The 16,131-nt window shown below is 34.0% G+C and overlaps 1 protein-coding gene across 8 annotated transcripts in view; it reads left to right on the top strand.

Moving 5' to 3' along the window:
• The window catches only part of LOC132697342 (afadin), a 94,237-nt gene that overhangs the window by 43,367 nt on the left and 34,739 nt on the right, over positions 1-16,131 (top strand). The window contains exons 1-2 of one of the 8 annotated variants that reach the window (XM_060662766.1): positions 5,146-5,426; positions 8,809-9,015. The exons of 5 other annotated variants lie outside the window; for them this stretch is intronic. In XM_060662766.1, coding sequence (XP_060518749.1) covers positions 8,958-9,015 — 58 coding nt within the window. In that variant the 5' untranslated portion in view covers positions 5,146-5,426; positions 8,809-8,957. Of the gene's footprint in view, positions 1-5,145; positions 5,427-5,876; positions 9,016-16,131 lie in introns of those variants that run through there. 2 more of the 8 variants (XM_060662765.1, XM_060662764.1) reach the window with 2 other exon arrangements.

The following is a 16,131-nucleotide window of genomic DNA, read 5'->3' as shown; positions in this document are numbered from 1 at the left end:
AATCAGATTTACCACTTGTCCAAAAATCTCTCAACATCTTCGATTCCTCAAAGACAAAATTCCATTTGAAAAATGGAGCTCAAAGAACGTCAAAGAAAGATAAACTAAAATTATTGCATGTAATTAATTCTTCTACCAAGGAAACAATACCTATATAAAGAGGTACAGAATAAAATGCGAGTCGGTTTCAATTACGTTTTGAAGAAGCGAACAGGATGATTGGCGAAAGGTTAGCAAATTCGACTCAACAACAACCGAGGAAGGAGAAATCTAGAAGTTTTGTAAATAGTAAACTGCATATTTTTTTTTTGCTTGAGAATACCGGAATATTTTCGGTTACTATTCTTATTTATATACTTAGTAAATAATTGCGGGCACATTTTTCGACATTGCTAATCAATTCTTTTACACTTCATAATATCCAGGTCTTCTTCATTTTGAACTTCGAAAATTGTCGGTGCTTTTCTCCCATTGCGGTCCTGCAACCTCGCTACGTAGTCAGGGACACGGGTATTCGACTACTGTCCTTCTTCTATACTTTTATTATTTGTTTTGTCGCCGTGTATTTGCTTTTCGTATTTCTTTCGCCCTATCTGGGAGTTATTTTGTTTTATATTGTTTCGCGAGATTAACCATTCCGGACGATGGGCGTGAAAAGTAATTTCGTACTTTTCCGAACTTTTATTGGATATTTTCCGATGGAAAGTTTATATAAAAATCTGTTCGGTGTCGAAAAGGATTGTTAAGATTGGTTCGAAACGGAGTGGCATAGAAACGGAAAAAAACTTTCGTTGACAGGTTGACGCATTGATTATTAATTAAATATTTTTAATTTTTTTAATTCATTTGCCGAAGAACGAAACAATATTCAATATTACAACTACAATGACTGTTTGACCTAGACACTAGGTTGAAAAAACATAATTTTAAGTATAGCATTTTAGATTACTTTTAGAGGCTAAGATGTAAACTGTACGTTCCCCCCACATTAGAGTCCTGTAGTATAGAACCAGTTCAACTAATGCTCGGCAAATAAGTATAATAAAGATCTGATTTTTTTTTGTTAAGTACGCGACATGAAGTAAAGTATCAATGTTTCCCTGCTATAGAAACTGCTATATATTTAGCCTTATTTATATTAAGAGATATTTTAAGAGCGTCCAAAAACATTTTTAATAATTCTAAACCATTTTTCATTCACACCAGATACAATCACTGTGTCGTCCGCATAGGAAACAACCCCTCCCACGTCTAATTTTCCTAATTCATAGAGGCCCTAGCACAGTTCCTTGCGGCATACCCATCAAAGCTTTGGTCACTCGAAAGGTTCACCAACAATGTCGCAGATTTCGTAGTTTTCAAGTCCATCAACTAATTGCGCATGTGACACTGTATCAAACGCCTTGTGTAGGCCGAGAAAGACAGCAGCACGCTTATTATCAACAGCCAGATGGTTAGTAATTTTTTTTGGTGAGCTCCACCATTGCATCATTAGTGTTCACCCCTTGAGTAAAACCAAATTTATGACTGTTTTAAAATTGGTGAAGTGATTTTATCATTCCCTAGAGCACAATTGTTTTTAAAATTATTTATATATTCTATTTTCTCATTTACCGTGGCTGCAGTTGAAAACATTGATTGTACACCTTTTTGTTTTATTATTGCCGGAGAGATGGACAACTCTTTTTTCCTATTCTCCTATTTTGATAAAATATTCATTGAATATATTCTTCTTCTTGTTTTTTGTTAGTTGTTAAAATGTCATCATCTTTTTTTAAGGATATGTTTTCATTAAGTCATTTACTTTTTACATATAAACAGAACTTTTAGCATTCTTTATAAATTTATTTAGCTAATTTAGATAAGTTTTATTTTCAGTAAGTACATTTTGTCTATAGTTTTTATAGAAGTAACTATTCCATTTGCAATCCATGGTTTTACATTACGGTAGTTCTTCCTGTCTCCTGGGATTTATGTACAATGTACAATGTTAGTTAATAAATTAATGAGAAAATTCCTGCCATTCCTGTCACACGAGAATAATTTATAAGGATTGGAGAAGCTGGTTCATTTGGATTATTTTCATTCGTCATGGATTTTACTAGCTAGACTACTAACAGCGTGCGGTAATGCAAGATTCAAGACCGGGGGAGTTGGTTACCGTGGTTCAAATAATCTATTGTGACTCCTCCCTTATCTATGGAGCTTTATTTAGATTTGCTAGATGGACTTCTGAAAAATTACTTAGCTTAGCAAATCTTATTTAGAGGGAAAGGGTTAATAATGGGTATTCTTTTGTCTGTCATACACGTTAATCTTAATGGAAGATATGATTGACATGATCATGTAAATTTGTAAACCTTAATCTTTGTCTTCTATACCTATTGATTTAGTTCTTTTCCCCTTTTTCCGTCGTTCATTACATGCGTAAGTCTTTTGAAATTCTTGTATTTTTTTACAAGTGTGAATGATTTCAGGTAACGAATGGGCAAGACGGAGATAAGAATCTTCGTTACTAATCGTCTTTTTGTATTGTAAAATGTGCCTTAAACTTAATAAGTCAGTAGTCACAAGTCAAGGATTCAAACAAGTGAAAAATAGTAAAGTTCTTTCTAAAGGTTAAAAAATGGGTAAACAAGGGCTTTGTGTGGTGTTCTATTGTCTCCCTTATTCCATGTCCATTATTTCGACGCATATTTTGTCACACCCCGTTTTGTTTTGCGCAGTACAAGCGTCTCTTTGTTGCGGCACTCCTTTGTCAGTCTCTCTTTTTGAAGACACCGTTAACTGCTCATTTGTGATATACGCGGGTGTTTTGTACACAGGACTATTTGACCCCCCTTTTTTCCATTTAATGCTGAAGGAACGAGTTAGCAATTTTCCAATTTCCCTTGTCCAAATGTTCTGACGTCGGCGCATAAAATATAACGACCGGGGAAACCGGTATCCCTAAATCACCGGGGGATTCGAACCCTTACATTCCGGTTCCGGAACGAAACGGAGTAAAATCGGAAATTTACGATGAAACGGCGCGTCCCGGCGCTTACCATAACGAAATGCCGCGTGCAGTTTACAGTCGATAAAAATGCGGGAGATCGGGTCGGGGGTGGATAAAGGAGAACATAAGAGCCTCTTCGGGGGTTAATTTTAAAAAAAAAGCTAATGTATTAACCAATTTTATTGCAAATCGCCTATATTATATATGACTCTATTTCTGAAAAGTGTAGAGTATGCATTTGCAGCCCGTGACGTGTGTTGTATGCCAAGTAGTCTTTTAAAGTAGTGTTGACTGAAACCGTTTCAGTCAAGCTCTGAAGAAGCCAACAGGATGATTGGCGAAACGTCAGCAATTTCGACTAAGCAAACACCGACGCAGGAGGAATCCAGAAGTTTTGTAAAAAGCATTACAGTGGCCTGTGGAAGTTTCTTTGAAAAAAAAAACTGTTTGAAAAATTATAATACAATTTATTAAAATAACAAATTAGATGAAAATTGATGAAAATCCATTTAATATCCAACTAAATAATATTTTGACAGGTTTTAATGATTTATGACGGCACCATCAGTTAAATTCTCAATGTCATACTGCCTTTAAACCTAGATACGTTATCAAAAGTTCATTCGGACTAATCAAGGTTAAAGACATTATAAATAATAAATTATTTACTTAGATGAAACCTGGTTCGACACTTATGATACCCCGGAAAAGGGTTGGGTTGACTCAACTGATAAGTGTAAAACAAACGCACCATCAAAAAGAGGTAAAAGAATAACTATTTTGCATGCTGGCTCTAAAGATGGTTGGATTCGAAATGGACTTTCTCTGTCTGCGAAAAATATTAACGATTCTTCTCTGGATTACGATGAAGACACCACCGCTGATTTATTTGAAAGTTGGTTAAAAACAAACTAGTTCCAAATATTCCTCCTAATAGCGTCATTGTAATGGACAATGCAAGTTATCACAGTAGACAGTTGACTAAAACCTTCCTCATGTGACACAAAAGCAACAATCCAAAACTACATGTATAATAACGACATTTATTTTCACGAAGATTATACCAAAAAGCAATTAATTGTGGTTCTACAAAGCTTGAACCTACAAAAGGAATACGTCTGTGATAAATATGCAAAAAGTCTATATACAGTTTTAAGGCTGTATATTTAATCTCATTGAAGATGTTTTTCATCAACTGAAATCTGCCATTCGTCGTAACAATGTTTTTCCCCGTGTTAACTCCAATGCCCTCAAACTTATAGAAACCGAAGTTTTTAACGTCCCTCCACAAAGTTGGGCAAATTCTGTTAAACATATAAAACATATTGCAAATAATATAGAACAAATAATAATTAGAACAGGCGATGATAGCGATAGTGATACTGATATATTATGTGAATAATTTTAAGTAATTTTAGTAGGTAATAAAAATAATTTGTAATTTTATTTTATATTTAAACATAAATACATACATAATTAAATATATATTGTTTAGTATCTTTCCTAACAAAACCCCAAATAAATAAAAGTACGGACCTGTTCGGCCATATTTCATTTTTACAGTTTGCCCGGGTCTTTCCTTAATTCGTATCCGTTAGTCACTTCCTCATATATATGAACAGACCATACCCGTTTGGACCCGGCTTAACGGACGAATTGACCTCGCAACCGGTCACAGCCAATGACTGCGCGTTTCAAAGAGGATTTCAATTTTACAATTCTTAATCGCTTATATTTGTTACCTAGAACTACGAAAATATTATTTTTTGTGAACTGTGGTTCTTTTAATAGTATAAATATATTTCAAATTAAAATTTTGTTTAATTTCCTTATTAGTGCGATTTCTATTGTGATAACACTGACTGGAGAATACGTTTTCCCAGGGGTTATTGTGTTTCTGCCCGTTACTCTAACGTATTAAATGGCACACAGACAGACACACGTACATTGCGTACACCTGTACATCGCAACCCGTCCGTGGCGTTCCATTTCCCGTAGCGTAGAACAGGTATCGCCTAAGTGCGCCGCCGCCCCTTCGCGCTCCCCCCATCACCGGGTGGCGGACTTCCGCGACTGCCTTCTACGCCGGTGGTGGCGGCAGCGCCCGTTTTGAAATCTAATTTTCGTCTTATTAAGTTGATAGTTGCGTTCTGTTAGTCGTCGATTACGCGCAGTATCGAGTGGAGGGTGTTAATTTGTCAAACCCCCGCGCAACTTGAAAAAGTTCTGGGGAACCCGAACTAGCGATGGTACCCGGCGCGCACTTTCCGCATTGTTTCGTGTGTGGGTGCTTGTTTATGTGCGCGCGATGTCCCAGACTCGGCCAAATCGAATTTTCTCAATGCGCCAAACGGAAGGAAAATATTTTGAGCCCTTTATAGGGGCTAAGGTCACTTTCGATGCTTAGTTTCGGGCACGGAAGGGCACGGTGTGTCTCAATGTAGATCGTCTTGGTTTGTGGCGGGAATTATCGCAATAAACTAATTTAATATTATATTATGTCCAATTATATCACACTAGTACTAATAAGTACTTGGTTTTTGACGTAATAATTGTATCACACATGAAAACAAACATTAAGTTGTAAAAAAAAGTAAAAAGCCAACGTGGAAGAAGCATATTTTTATAATTTTATCCGATTTGGATATAAAAAATAAGATGGCTGTGTATATGGTTGCCTATTCTGGAAATTTACAGTTTCCCAAATAACTGACAATTTAACATTCTCCCCCTATCAAAGTGGTGCTGTAGGAACGCAATTATTGTAAATGTAATCGTTACCTATGTTGTGTAGTAAATTATATTCCTGCTTGTGTCAGAAAATCTTTGAAATTTTATTCGTTATCTTATATTTAAATTTATTTATTATTAAATTTATATTTATTGTTTTCAATATAACAATTATATACACGCAATCTTTAATTTTCTGCATATATTTTGTTTTTTATTGGAAAAAAATCAGATTAATTAAATCAATAATAAATCAAAACTTGTGTCAATCTGACATGTATGGTGTTTTGTAGACAAAATTTAACGTCCGTATTATAACATTATTTTTGACTTTGATAATAAGGGTCTCAAAATCGTTAATTATTTTATTGCCTTCAAATGTAATTTTTGACATAAAATTGTAGATTTTTCTAAAACAGTTAGGCTTGGCTATAGCTTAGCTATACATGAAATATATCTAGAATTTTTCGGGGCAATCCAAAAATGCCATAATATACATAGTGTTCCATTTAGAATATTTAACCCGGCTGAACGAAACACGCTGTATATGTGACAAATGAAAAATTACAAGATCTTAATGAAAGTTAACTTTTTTTATCGTCCGTAGTTTCTAAGTTAGGGGAACCTTGTGCGAGACTATGTATACTGCATGTTTGCAGCTCACAAACAGTATATTACCAATTTTTAGTTAAATGTGTTAGAGTTAAAGTTGTAGTAGCATTTTCTGCTCTCACATTTGATTTTACTTAGCGTAAAACAGTATGTCCCATCTGTTCAGCTAAATAATTAGCTAAAATCCTATAAATTTTCTTAAATTTCAATTTTTATTCTTCATGAATTTGGTGTTTTTTGTAGCTCTCGCGGGTAACCTTACTCTGAGACTGTTAACCAGAATATTTTTTAAAAGAGTTTTTTGAAACCACTTGTATCTTCGTTATAGTTTTTATTTTCTACGCAATGTTAATTATATTGAAGCGTTTGCCTTTCGACACGTAGTTTGGTCCCTTAGCTGTGGACGAATTATTGGTTGTTGGGTGGACCCAACAACAGTTGGTATGAAGATGGTAATCACTTTTTGGGGTAGACTCCGTCAAAAGCCAAGAAGATATGCTTTGAGACACACTTTACTTTAATTCCTGACATTAAAAAATAATATTTAAAACGATTTAAACAATAGCCTATAGTGTACAAGGGCGACGAATTTCAGGGGGCTCCCTCAAGTTATTTTAGAATATTTTCGAATATATTAAGGGAAAGCAATTTCTTAAATGTTCTACGATAATATATACACTGAAATCGTGATCTATATTTGATATAGGTTTTATATCATTTTTCATTTACCAAAAAAAAAAAAGAAAGTTACCAAAAAAAATCCAGTAAGTGGTGGCAACGAGAAAATGACCTAAATTTTGTTATATATCTTTAAAACGAAATCATCAAATTAGGTGTTTTTTTGGCGTACCTTCGCAAGTGTTGTGAATTTTTTATTTTTCTCAACACCAAGTTATTGATTTCTAAATTTTGCATTAATATACCCATAATAGATATCCTTGTGTTCGACACACTGTACACACTAGAATCACGACACCTGTCATCTAATTCATGGTCCATTCCATTGTATGTATTGTCGTCTAATTAAAAAACTGTTTTTTTTTATAAACCGAAACTAAAACCTATCAATCTCTTAATACCTAGAGAGAGGCTATTAAATTTTTACGAAGTATTATATTTCTTCACCCATTTACCATGTTCAAATTGTAAATGAAATTTTTCTTTACTTGTCTAATGGCATATAGCATTTAATGTAATGAATTATTAATTTTTTGGCTTAACCTAGTTTTTTCAAATAGCACCCTAGTGGGAACAAAAAATTTTTATAAAACCTGTACTTTTTTTGCAACATTTTGACACCAAAATTTTCAAAATCCGTTAGAAAATAAACTCACAGGGAGGACAATACCAGATAAGTAAATAAAAAGATTTTAATGAAGGTTATACTAGAGAATGATAGCGGTGTTTTTTTAAAATTCTCCTCGCAGATTCTGTTGATATGTCTAATACCACTTCTCTTAGCGACGCAGCTGGATTTACGTTGGCTTATCCCACAACATTGATTTCCATTTTTTCACTTATAATAAAACTTTCGTGTCGATTATTTTGTGGATTTTTTTATTTTCAATTCCAGCTTTCTTCTGCATTCGCTGTATATCAGAAACATACCAACTTTTTCTCCATTTGTAAATTGATTATTAATAATCAAAATCGATAACATGACAAACTCGATAATCGGATGAATAGAAGCAAAGCCACCTAAGTAATATTTTGTTTTCATAAAAATGTATCTACTTATCCGGTTTAAGGAATTTTCAAAATTTTGGTTTCAAAATGTTGCAACAAAGTACGGGTTTTGAAAAGTTTTTATTCCAACTAGTGTGCTATTTGAAAAAACTATTTTGTCCTAAAAAAATAATAGTTCATTGCATTAAGTGCTATTTACGATTAGACGAGAAAAGTTTCATTAACAATTTTTCACATACATGATCAGGTGACCCGGTCAATAGTATTTATGATGGTCACAGCCTCCTAGACACAATTTTTAGAATTAGATAAGAATTTAAAAAAAAACAAATAAAAAGTGAGAAAACCCGTTCTATCCTACGTAGAATGATCTGATGATAGAGTGTACCATTTAAAATTCGAAAGTTACTCAAACGGGAAGTTCAATCATTGACTACGTACTGTTCCCATATTAACTCTTCCAAATTCCAAATCGTTATTTCAAGCTATTTCAATGTACCACAATGATCCTTCAAAGCGAACAATTCAGAATGAATCCACTAAACCATCTCTATTTTACCTGGAACGCTTTGGGGACTGAAACGAATACCCTAACCTAGCTTTTTTGACCCCTTTGTTGTATTTTCGTCACCCTGTATGTGTAGTATCTGTTACTAAGATTTTCACGTGTACTGTGTTATAGATACCAGTCTAGCGATCTAAATGAGTTTAGTTAAAATGCATAGCGAAATATTTTTCTCCAATGAGCAACGCACCTTTTGCGGCGTATCGTTTTTATATAGTTCTCCTTCTCCGACGAGCGACATTATAAAACCGTAACGGACGGAAATAAAAATGTATATCTCGTGCTAGTTTAGTACGGGACCCGGTGTAAAAATCTTATAGATTCCTCCCGATATAGAAGATTACAGAACTAGACTTTGCAATCAAGATGATGGGATTCAGATCGCTGAAACGTGTTAGGAACGCCAAGTGCGAGATTATGCTTGGTACGTATAGTTTTGCCGTTTTAGGTCTGTATATGCGCTTAAGAAAGTCGGCGACATGTGGAAGATTTAGCTGTTTTTATTTTAATTACTACCAAATCACTTTTTTGATATGGGTTAATTATACCTCGCTCTATGCAATTGTTCCTACTTTAGAATTGTGTTCGAATTATTTGGGCTTGCTTGCGAATGGTAAATATTTAATTTTGTTTAATTTTTTTAATTTTTATTTTTTTATTTTTCTTTCTATTTTAAAATGCTTTTAAAGCAACCATTTCATTTCATTAATAACGTCAGGAACCCTTAAAATTAATGTTTGTAAATAATTCAATCCACTAAAGTAAAAATATAGTTGTAAATCTATATTTTCTCTGAAATATGGTGAGCATGGAAGTTCTGGTAAATATAAGGCTTGTAGCAAGAGGTTTTAGTAAAAAATATCTGGTTGACTACAAGGAAACTTTTGCACCACCAGTTTTAGAATCATAATAGCTTTTGTTCAAATGAAAATTGTTTATTAACTGCGTTTTTAAGAATCTGGGGTAAAATAATACCCAGTGGATTTTGATACGTGTTTAAGTCAGAGCTATTGTTGACGTCCAAGAATAAATGCAAAACTTTGGTTTTCGCTTGATTCTAGCAGGACAGTCTTCTCATAAAAGAAACGATATCTTTTAAAAAGCCCAAATCTTTCACAATGATGATATTTGGCTTTATTTTGCTTTCATGTGAACGTTAAGCCGATTATTTGGGGACGGAATTTATTCTGCTTTACCGGAGGCTTCTTGTAATTTAAAAGAGCTTTGATACTTGCACCTTTACTTCGATTTCTCAGCTTTACATCGTGGTCCACTATTTTCGGGAAGGCCAAACTTAAATTATCCTCGGCAGTTATTATACCATCATACTAGTTCAGCTGGATCAATGTGAGTGACACTTTGTCCAATTCTTGTAGCTATTGGGTTGTTCGGAAAGTCATTTCGTTTTTTTTGGGGAACATGAAAGACAGTTTTCGTATAATGAATAAATATTTTATTAAATTATATATTGGCCATTCTGGTCCAACACCTTTTGCCATCTTTCTGGCAGTAACATAATTCCCCTCTCATAAAAGTTTTGGTCCTCGCTGGCAAAAAACTGGTTCAGGTGGTTTTTGATATCTTCATTTGAGGTAAAGGTTTTGCCATCCAAAAAATGTTGCAGGAACCGGTACAAATAGTAGTCGGAAGGCGCCAGATCTGGAGAATATGGTGGATGTTGCAGTACGTCCCATTCAAGCTGTAAAAGTTTTTGGCGAGTGACCAAACTTGTGTGAGGTCTCGCATTATCCTGGTGGAACACTACACCCTTCCTGTTGATTAATCCGGGCCTCTTCTCTTTAAGTGAATCATTCAATTTGTCCAGTTGATGACAATAGACTTCTGAATTAATCGTTGTATTGTCCGGCAAGAGCTCAAAAAAAACGATTCCTTTGACATCCCACCAAACGGAAAGCTTCACCTTTTTTTGGTGAATGTTGGCTTTTGACACGCTTTGAGCCGGTTCATCTTTTCTGCTCCATGACCTCTTGAGTTTAACATTGTTATATACAACAAATTTTTCGTCCCCAGTAATAATCCGCTTCAAAAATGGATCATTTTCTTGACGTTTGAGGAGCGAATCACACACGTCAACGTGACGACACAAATTTGGCTCCGTAAGGACATGGGGCACCCACACATCGAGCTTCGAGGTTAAGCCCATGCCTTTCAAATGGCCATAAACAGTCGAATTCGACAAATTTAATCTCTCACCGATCTCTCGTGTGGTTATTCGCCGATTTGCATCAACTAATGCCTTTATCGCATCTTTGTCAGCTTCGACCGGCCTTCCAGACCGTGGTGCATCTTCGACATCAAAATTGCCGGATCGAAATTTTGCAAACCAGTTCTGGCACTGGCGTACTGTTAACACGCTTTCTCCATACACATCCGTCAATTTTTTTGTCGCTTGAACAGCATTTTTATCTTTTCTGAAGTAAAAAAGTAAAATATGCTTATTGGTCTCCATATTAAAAAGGGCACCAACCAAAAACTACTGCGTAGAATTAATAGAACTTTTTCACACACAAGCCTTGCAATCTCAGCTCTCAAGACATATAATGGTTATGGGGCTTAAGTGTGAAGTTGGTTTGGAAAAAACGTAATTAAGTCCTCTGACGGGAAAAAACGAAATGACTTTCCGAACAACCTTATACATCACCGGATCACCCGAAAGTTTAAAGTTAATAGTCGCAGTGCCAATTGAGACCCTGCACTTTCATATATTTTTCCCAAATTTTGAAAAATTTCTTTAGCCGTGAATTTTTCTTTTTCAAAACCAAGGGATGGGTCTGACAGGTACCCTTTCGGATAAAATCGCTCGAATCCGAAATTTGCACGTGCCGTATTTGTCTCCATCAAATGATCTAACCTTCTTTCTGGCCCATTTAGTTTCAATTTTTAACACTTGAAGCTAATTTTACACAAAGTCGCTAATATTCAGTGATTTTGCAAAGTCTTTTTTAATTATACACACGCGATTTTAAACGATTTCAACAACTAGGCCCATAACCTGAAGGATATGGGGTAAAATAATGCGCAGTGTCTTTTGATGTTATAGCAATATTTAATATATCTCGGAAGGTTTCAACTGCCGGCTGTATATATAATGATATTCTAAAATGCCTCATTCATCATTTCGTAACACCTTGGCATTGTTATTAATGTTTTCTTTGTATAGGTTCAAAAATACAGCACACTTTTTAAAAATATCAAAACTGAATTCCTCAGATGAATATGAATAATCAGTTTTATCCGAAACAAATGTGGGACTTTCCAAAGTCCAAAGAACCGGGGCCGTTTAGAAGAAATTGTGCTCCAGTTTAATGAAATATTTGGAAGAATGAGTAAATTCTCCTTCAACTATTTAACTATTTATGATAATACCCAGAAAATTTTTTAAAAAAGACAATCCATTATACCTTTAAATCTGATATTTGATATGGATCGAGCCTTTTGTCTAGTACGCTACCCTGCAATTTGGAAGTTATCTAGTCCTGTGAAACACCACTTACTGACATGAAGGTCGGTAAATGGGATCCTCACTTTTTGATATTGATGCATCTAAACATATTTTTTATTGAGTATTGAGTAATGTAGATTTTTTTAAATATATATATGTTTGTACCCTTTAAGATAAATTTAGAAAAAAGCACCCGTTATAAATTATTATCCGTGTGTGAAAATACAATCTTTAATGTCGTGGACGTGTTCAAATGAAATGCACGTCATTAAAGCTTTCAGTGATCATTTTTATTTCTCGAGCAACATGAACCCTGTAAATATGTTTTATGTATATGACACGCGCCGGAAATGTAGCAATTTAAACGTCGCTTTATTTGTTTTACTTGCCCGTGCCCAACCGACATGCAAAAAATAGTTTGTTTAGGTCTAGTTAAACTCTGTACGGTTCGATTTCCAGAACCGGACTTATGATGTGTGCGGGATATGGACGATGAAACTTAAGAGGTGGGACAAATCAAAATAACCACCTATATGTTTTTAAATTTTTGTTTTTTAAACTATATTTTGTTTTTTTTTTTCACTAGAATGAAAACATAATTTAACTCCAAAAGTTGTAGAAAATAATTTAGATATTTTATTTACCTCTGCAATTTTCGTAAATACTACGGGAAATGCATGTTTTATATATTTTTATTATCATTTTATTAATATATATTATTGTTACATATTATATATTTATTTTGAGCTTAATAAATACATTAAACTTTTAAATTGTCCTCTTCCTACCTTAAAGCCATTTTTGGTGCTATAGATAAGGATTGAAGTAATAAAGCTCTGAAAAGTAATTCTAAAAATTCATTGTTGTAATATAAAATAACATAAAATAAATGAAAGTATGCAAAGAAACGAAAAACTGTTTGAAAGCAACGGAGAATAAGTTTCAATTTCAGTTAAAATTTTTAATCATAGATTCATGTATGATTCTCCATTTCCGAGAGGGATATTGCACTATTTAAATACGTAAGCGTCTTGTTTTACTCAATATTTTGTATTATCCCTGTTTGGACACTGTAACCTTTTATCGGCTACACAAAATTCAGAATAATGTATGTCGCTTTATTTTTAAACGCAAATTTGACCATATATCCGGATCATTCAAGAAATTAAATTGGTTAAAAATAAAAACAGTTTTCAAGCACAATTTTCTATGTTCTTTGAAACGTGTGATAAATTCCAGTGTTCCTAAATATTTGAATGACAAATTAGTATTTAGGAAGTCAATTCATGACCTGACTCTGAGACACCGAGCCACGCTCACTATGCCGTTACAAAATTTCGATATTCTTTTGCATATAATGCTGTAATTCTGTTCAACTCCTTAGACCGTGTTCTCAAATCAGAGTTTCTTGGTCCATGCAAAACTTTTAGCTTTTATTGAAAAAGGCATTTACTTACTTACCGAGCGAAATAACTAAATTGTAAAAATCATGTTGTAATAAGGTTCTTTTTTGATGTGTAGTCATAGGTTATTGTGTGTGTGTGTAGTACATATGTTATTGTCATAGTTTTATGCTCACTTTTAGTTGAAATGTGTAGTTTGTATTTGAATATGGGTTAAGCGTGTCCGGCTTTAGGGCCAAACTTCGAAATCCTCATCCAAAAGAAACTCGTAGTATTTACTAATTGAAGAACAAAAAACATAACATGCGAAATTGAGAGTCTTCAGTGTGCAAATACCGTAATTTATTCATACAAAATGTTTAGGAAAGATGGAAAAATACAAGAAAATATTGCTCAATACTGGGCAGTATAGGAAAATTCTCCGAAATATTTTAGTAATACTGTGAAACATAGTGGAAATGATAAAAATTTCGGAAGGTAGGTGCACGATCGAATCTTCCAAATAATAATAGAGATACAGAATGTAAAGTTTTCGGGATCATAAATTCGTAAAGTTTTTGTGTCATTAGGTCAGGAAGTAGGGCGGAAAAATGCTTTCTACCACGCAGCGGTGGGCGTTGCAGCCATTACCGTATTATTTTACAATTTGCTTGCATTATTCATATAGAATTGGGTGTAATATCATATCGATTATGTCGTTAAATTGTTGCACGCTTTAAAACAGTGACCTTACTTTGTTGACTTTTACTGTTGAACATAACGAACCCGAAAGGAAAAGTTCACCAAATTTTCATTTCCAAACTAAAACCAGAAAAAATGTAGGGCTACTATGTTAGTATTTATTACTACCTAGTACAAAGCTTTTTAAATAGTTTGTTTATTTAAAATTTCAATTTTTTAGGACGAACTCAGTCTATTCTATCCTTCGAGGTAAATAAGATCTTTCGCGAAAATATTTCCACCGTAAGCGAATATTTTCAAGTTCAGAAGAGAAGAAAATGATTTTTTAGAAGCAAAAGTTGTAGACAATTTTTATAACAAATTGCAGTTGTGCCCAGTCAAGTCAGTTCATCCGTTAAAGGGTAAAATGAAAGGAGCAAAAACTGTTCAAAATGGCATTAATATTCATGGTCCGCGTAGGATGACTCCATTTGCTTCATGACAAACTGTTTTTTCGGTTAGTTTTTCCAGTGCTAAAGTTTACCGACGTTTTTATTCTATAAATCGCGCAACTTTAATGAAGCATGATGCATAAAAGCGAACCAGTTTGCCTAAATTTGCATAAATCCCTTGAATATGTATTCCAAATAATTTCAATCGCTTGCCTGTGACGCACGAAGCGGGACCATACATTTCTGTATCTACATTAATGCAAAGCAGGGCAGCGTTATCGGCAGATACACCCAGAGCAGTAAACTAACCATGTGCCGATAATATTTTAAACGAAAATTGCACGCTTTGGGAATAAGATGCTAATCTCCCTTAACAGGTTTTATCATTTATTAGATTTCAACAATGATACTTATTATAATAATACGTTTATTATTAACCAATTCGAGTCGAAAGGCACCGTAATAAATAACTGCAAATTTTCAGCTGAAAATGTCGATGATAGAGCAGAAGAGAGGGAAGATAGAGACTTCTAACATTTTACTACAGGGGAGGGAAAAAAATGATTTGTACGAAGATTCTTGGACAATTTGTGTGTAAACGTCGCACCACAATGTTGCCCACATTGAAAATGCAAATATTTTTCCTATAAAGACCCAAAAGGAAATATTGTTAGCGATTTAAAAAAATATATATTTGTCTTAATGATCCACCCTCAACAACGATCCAAATGTTCAAAATTGTCCAAATATCGTTATAATATTACGGTGTGAATTTGCGGACATATTACTGGGCCATTTTTAGTGACATTAATCTCACTGCAGAAACTTATTTGGACTTATTGCAAAATCAAATCGAACCCGCAGTAGAAGAAGTTGTGCGAAGATTAGGAGATAATGGAAATATTATTGACGCAAGGTGCCTAATGCTTTGGCAACCCAGGTCACGTGATCTTTCACCGAACGACTTGTTTCGGTGGGGACACTTGAAAAACGTTATGTATAAAAATGTTAAATTTGAAAATCTTAACCAGTTACAAAGTGCTATTTTCTTAGAATGTGACAGGGTTCCATAATATCAACTAAGCAATGTTAGAAATGAATTTTATGATCGCTTAGGATATTGTTTAACTGTTAATGGAGGGTTGTTTGAAGGTTACTAAAAAATAATGTTTATTTTAAATAATGTTTATAATATTTTTAGTAAGAGATTTGAGGGTGAAATTTATAGCCGTTCCTTGTTGTTTAAAGTGTCCTTTAAATGAAATTTATTTCAAGAACGCTTAAGGGACAATGAGGTCTTGAAAACCGAGTATGAGTGCGATCCTAAGAAAAATATGATCATATACATATTCGCTGATGTTTGTTGTATTGACCTTTTACAATTTTGCTGTCATATTTAATTCAATAACTGAGTTAATCATACCGGCCCCTTCAAAAAGTTTATATTACAACTTTGCTATAAAATGTACAAGGGGGTCAACATTGACGACGACTAAATTATATTTTGAAAAATATGCACATCGCTGTTTTAAAATGTTTTTATATGTGACAAGAGAAACCTA

Source organism: Cylas formicarius, unplaced genomic scaffold, assembly GCF_029955315.1.
Source record: "Cylas formicarius isolate icCylForm1 unplaced genomic scaffold, icCylForm1.1 PGA_scaffold_1__22_contigs__length_36826433, whole genome shotgun sequence".
Taxonomy (NCBI): domain Eukaryota; kingdom Metazoa; phylum Arthropoda; class Insecta; order Coleoptera; family Brentidae; genus Cylas; species Cylas formicarius.
Note: the sequence above shows the minus strand (reverse complement) of the source record. Positions and strands in the feature narration are given on the sequence as shown.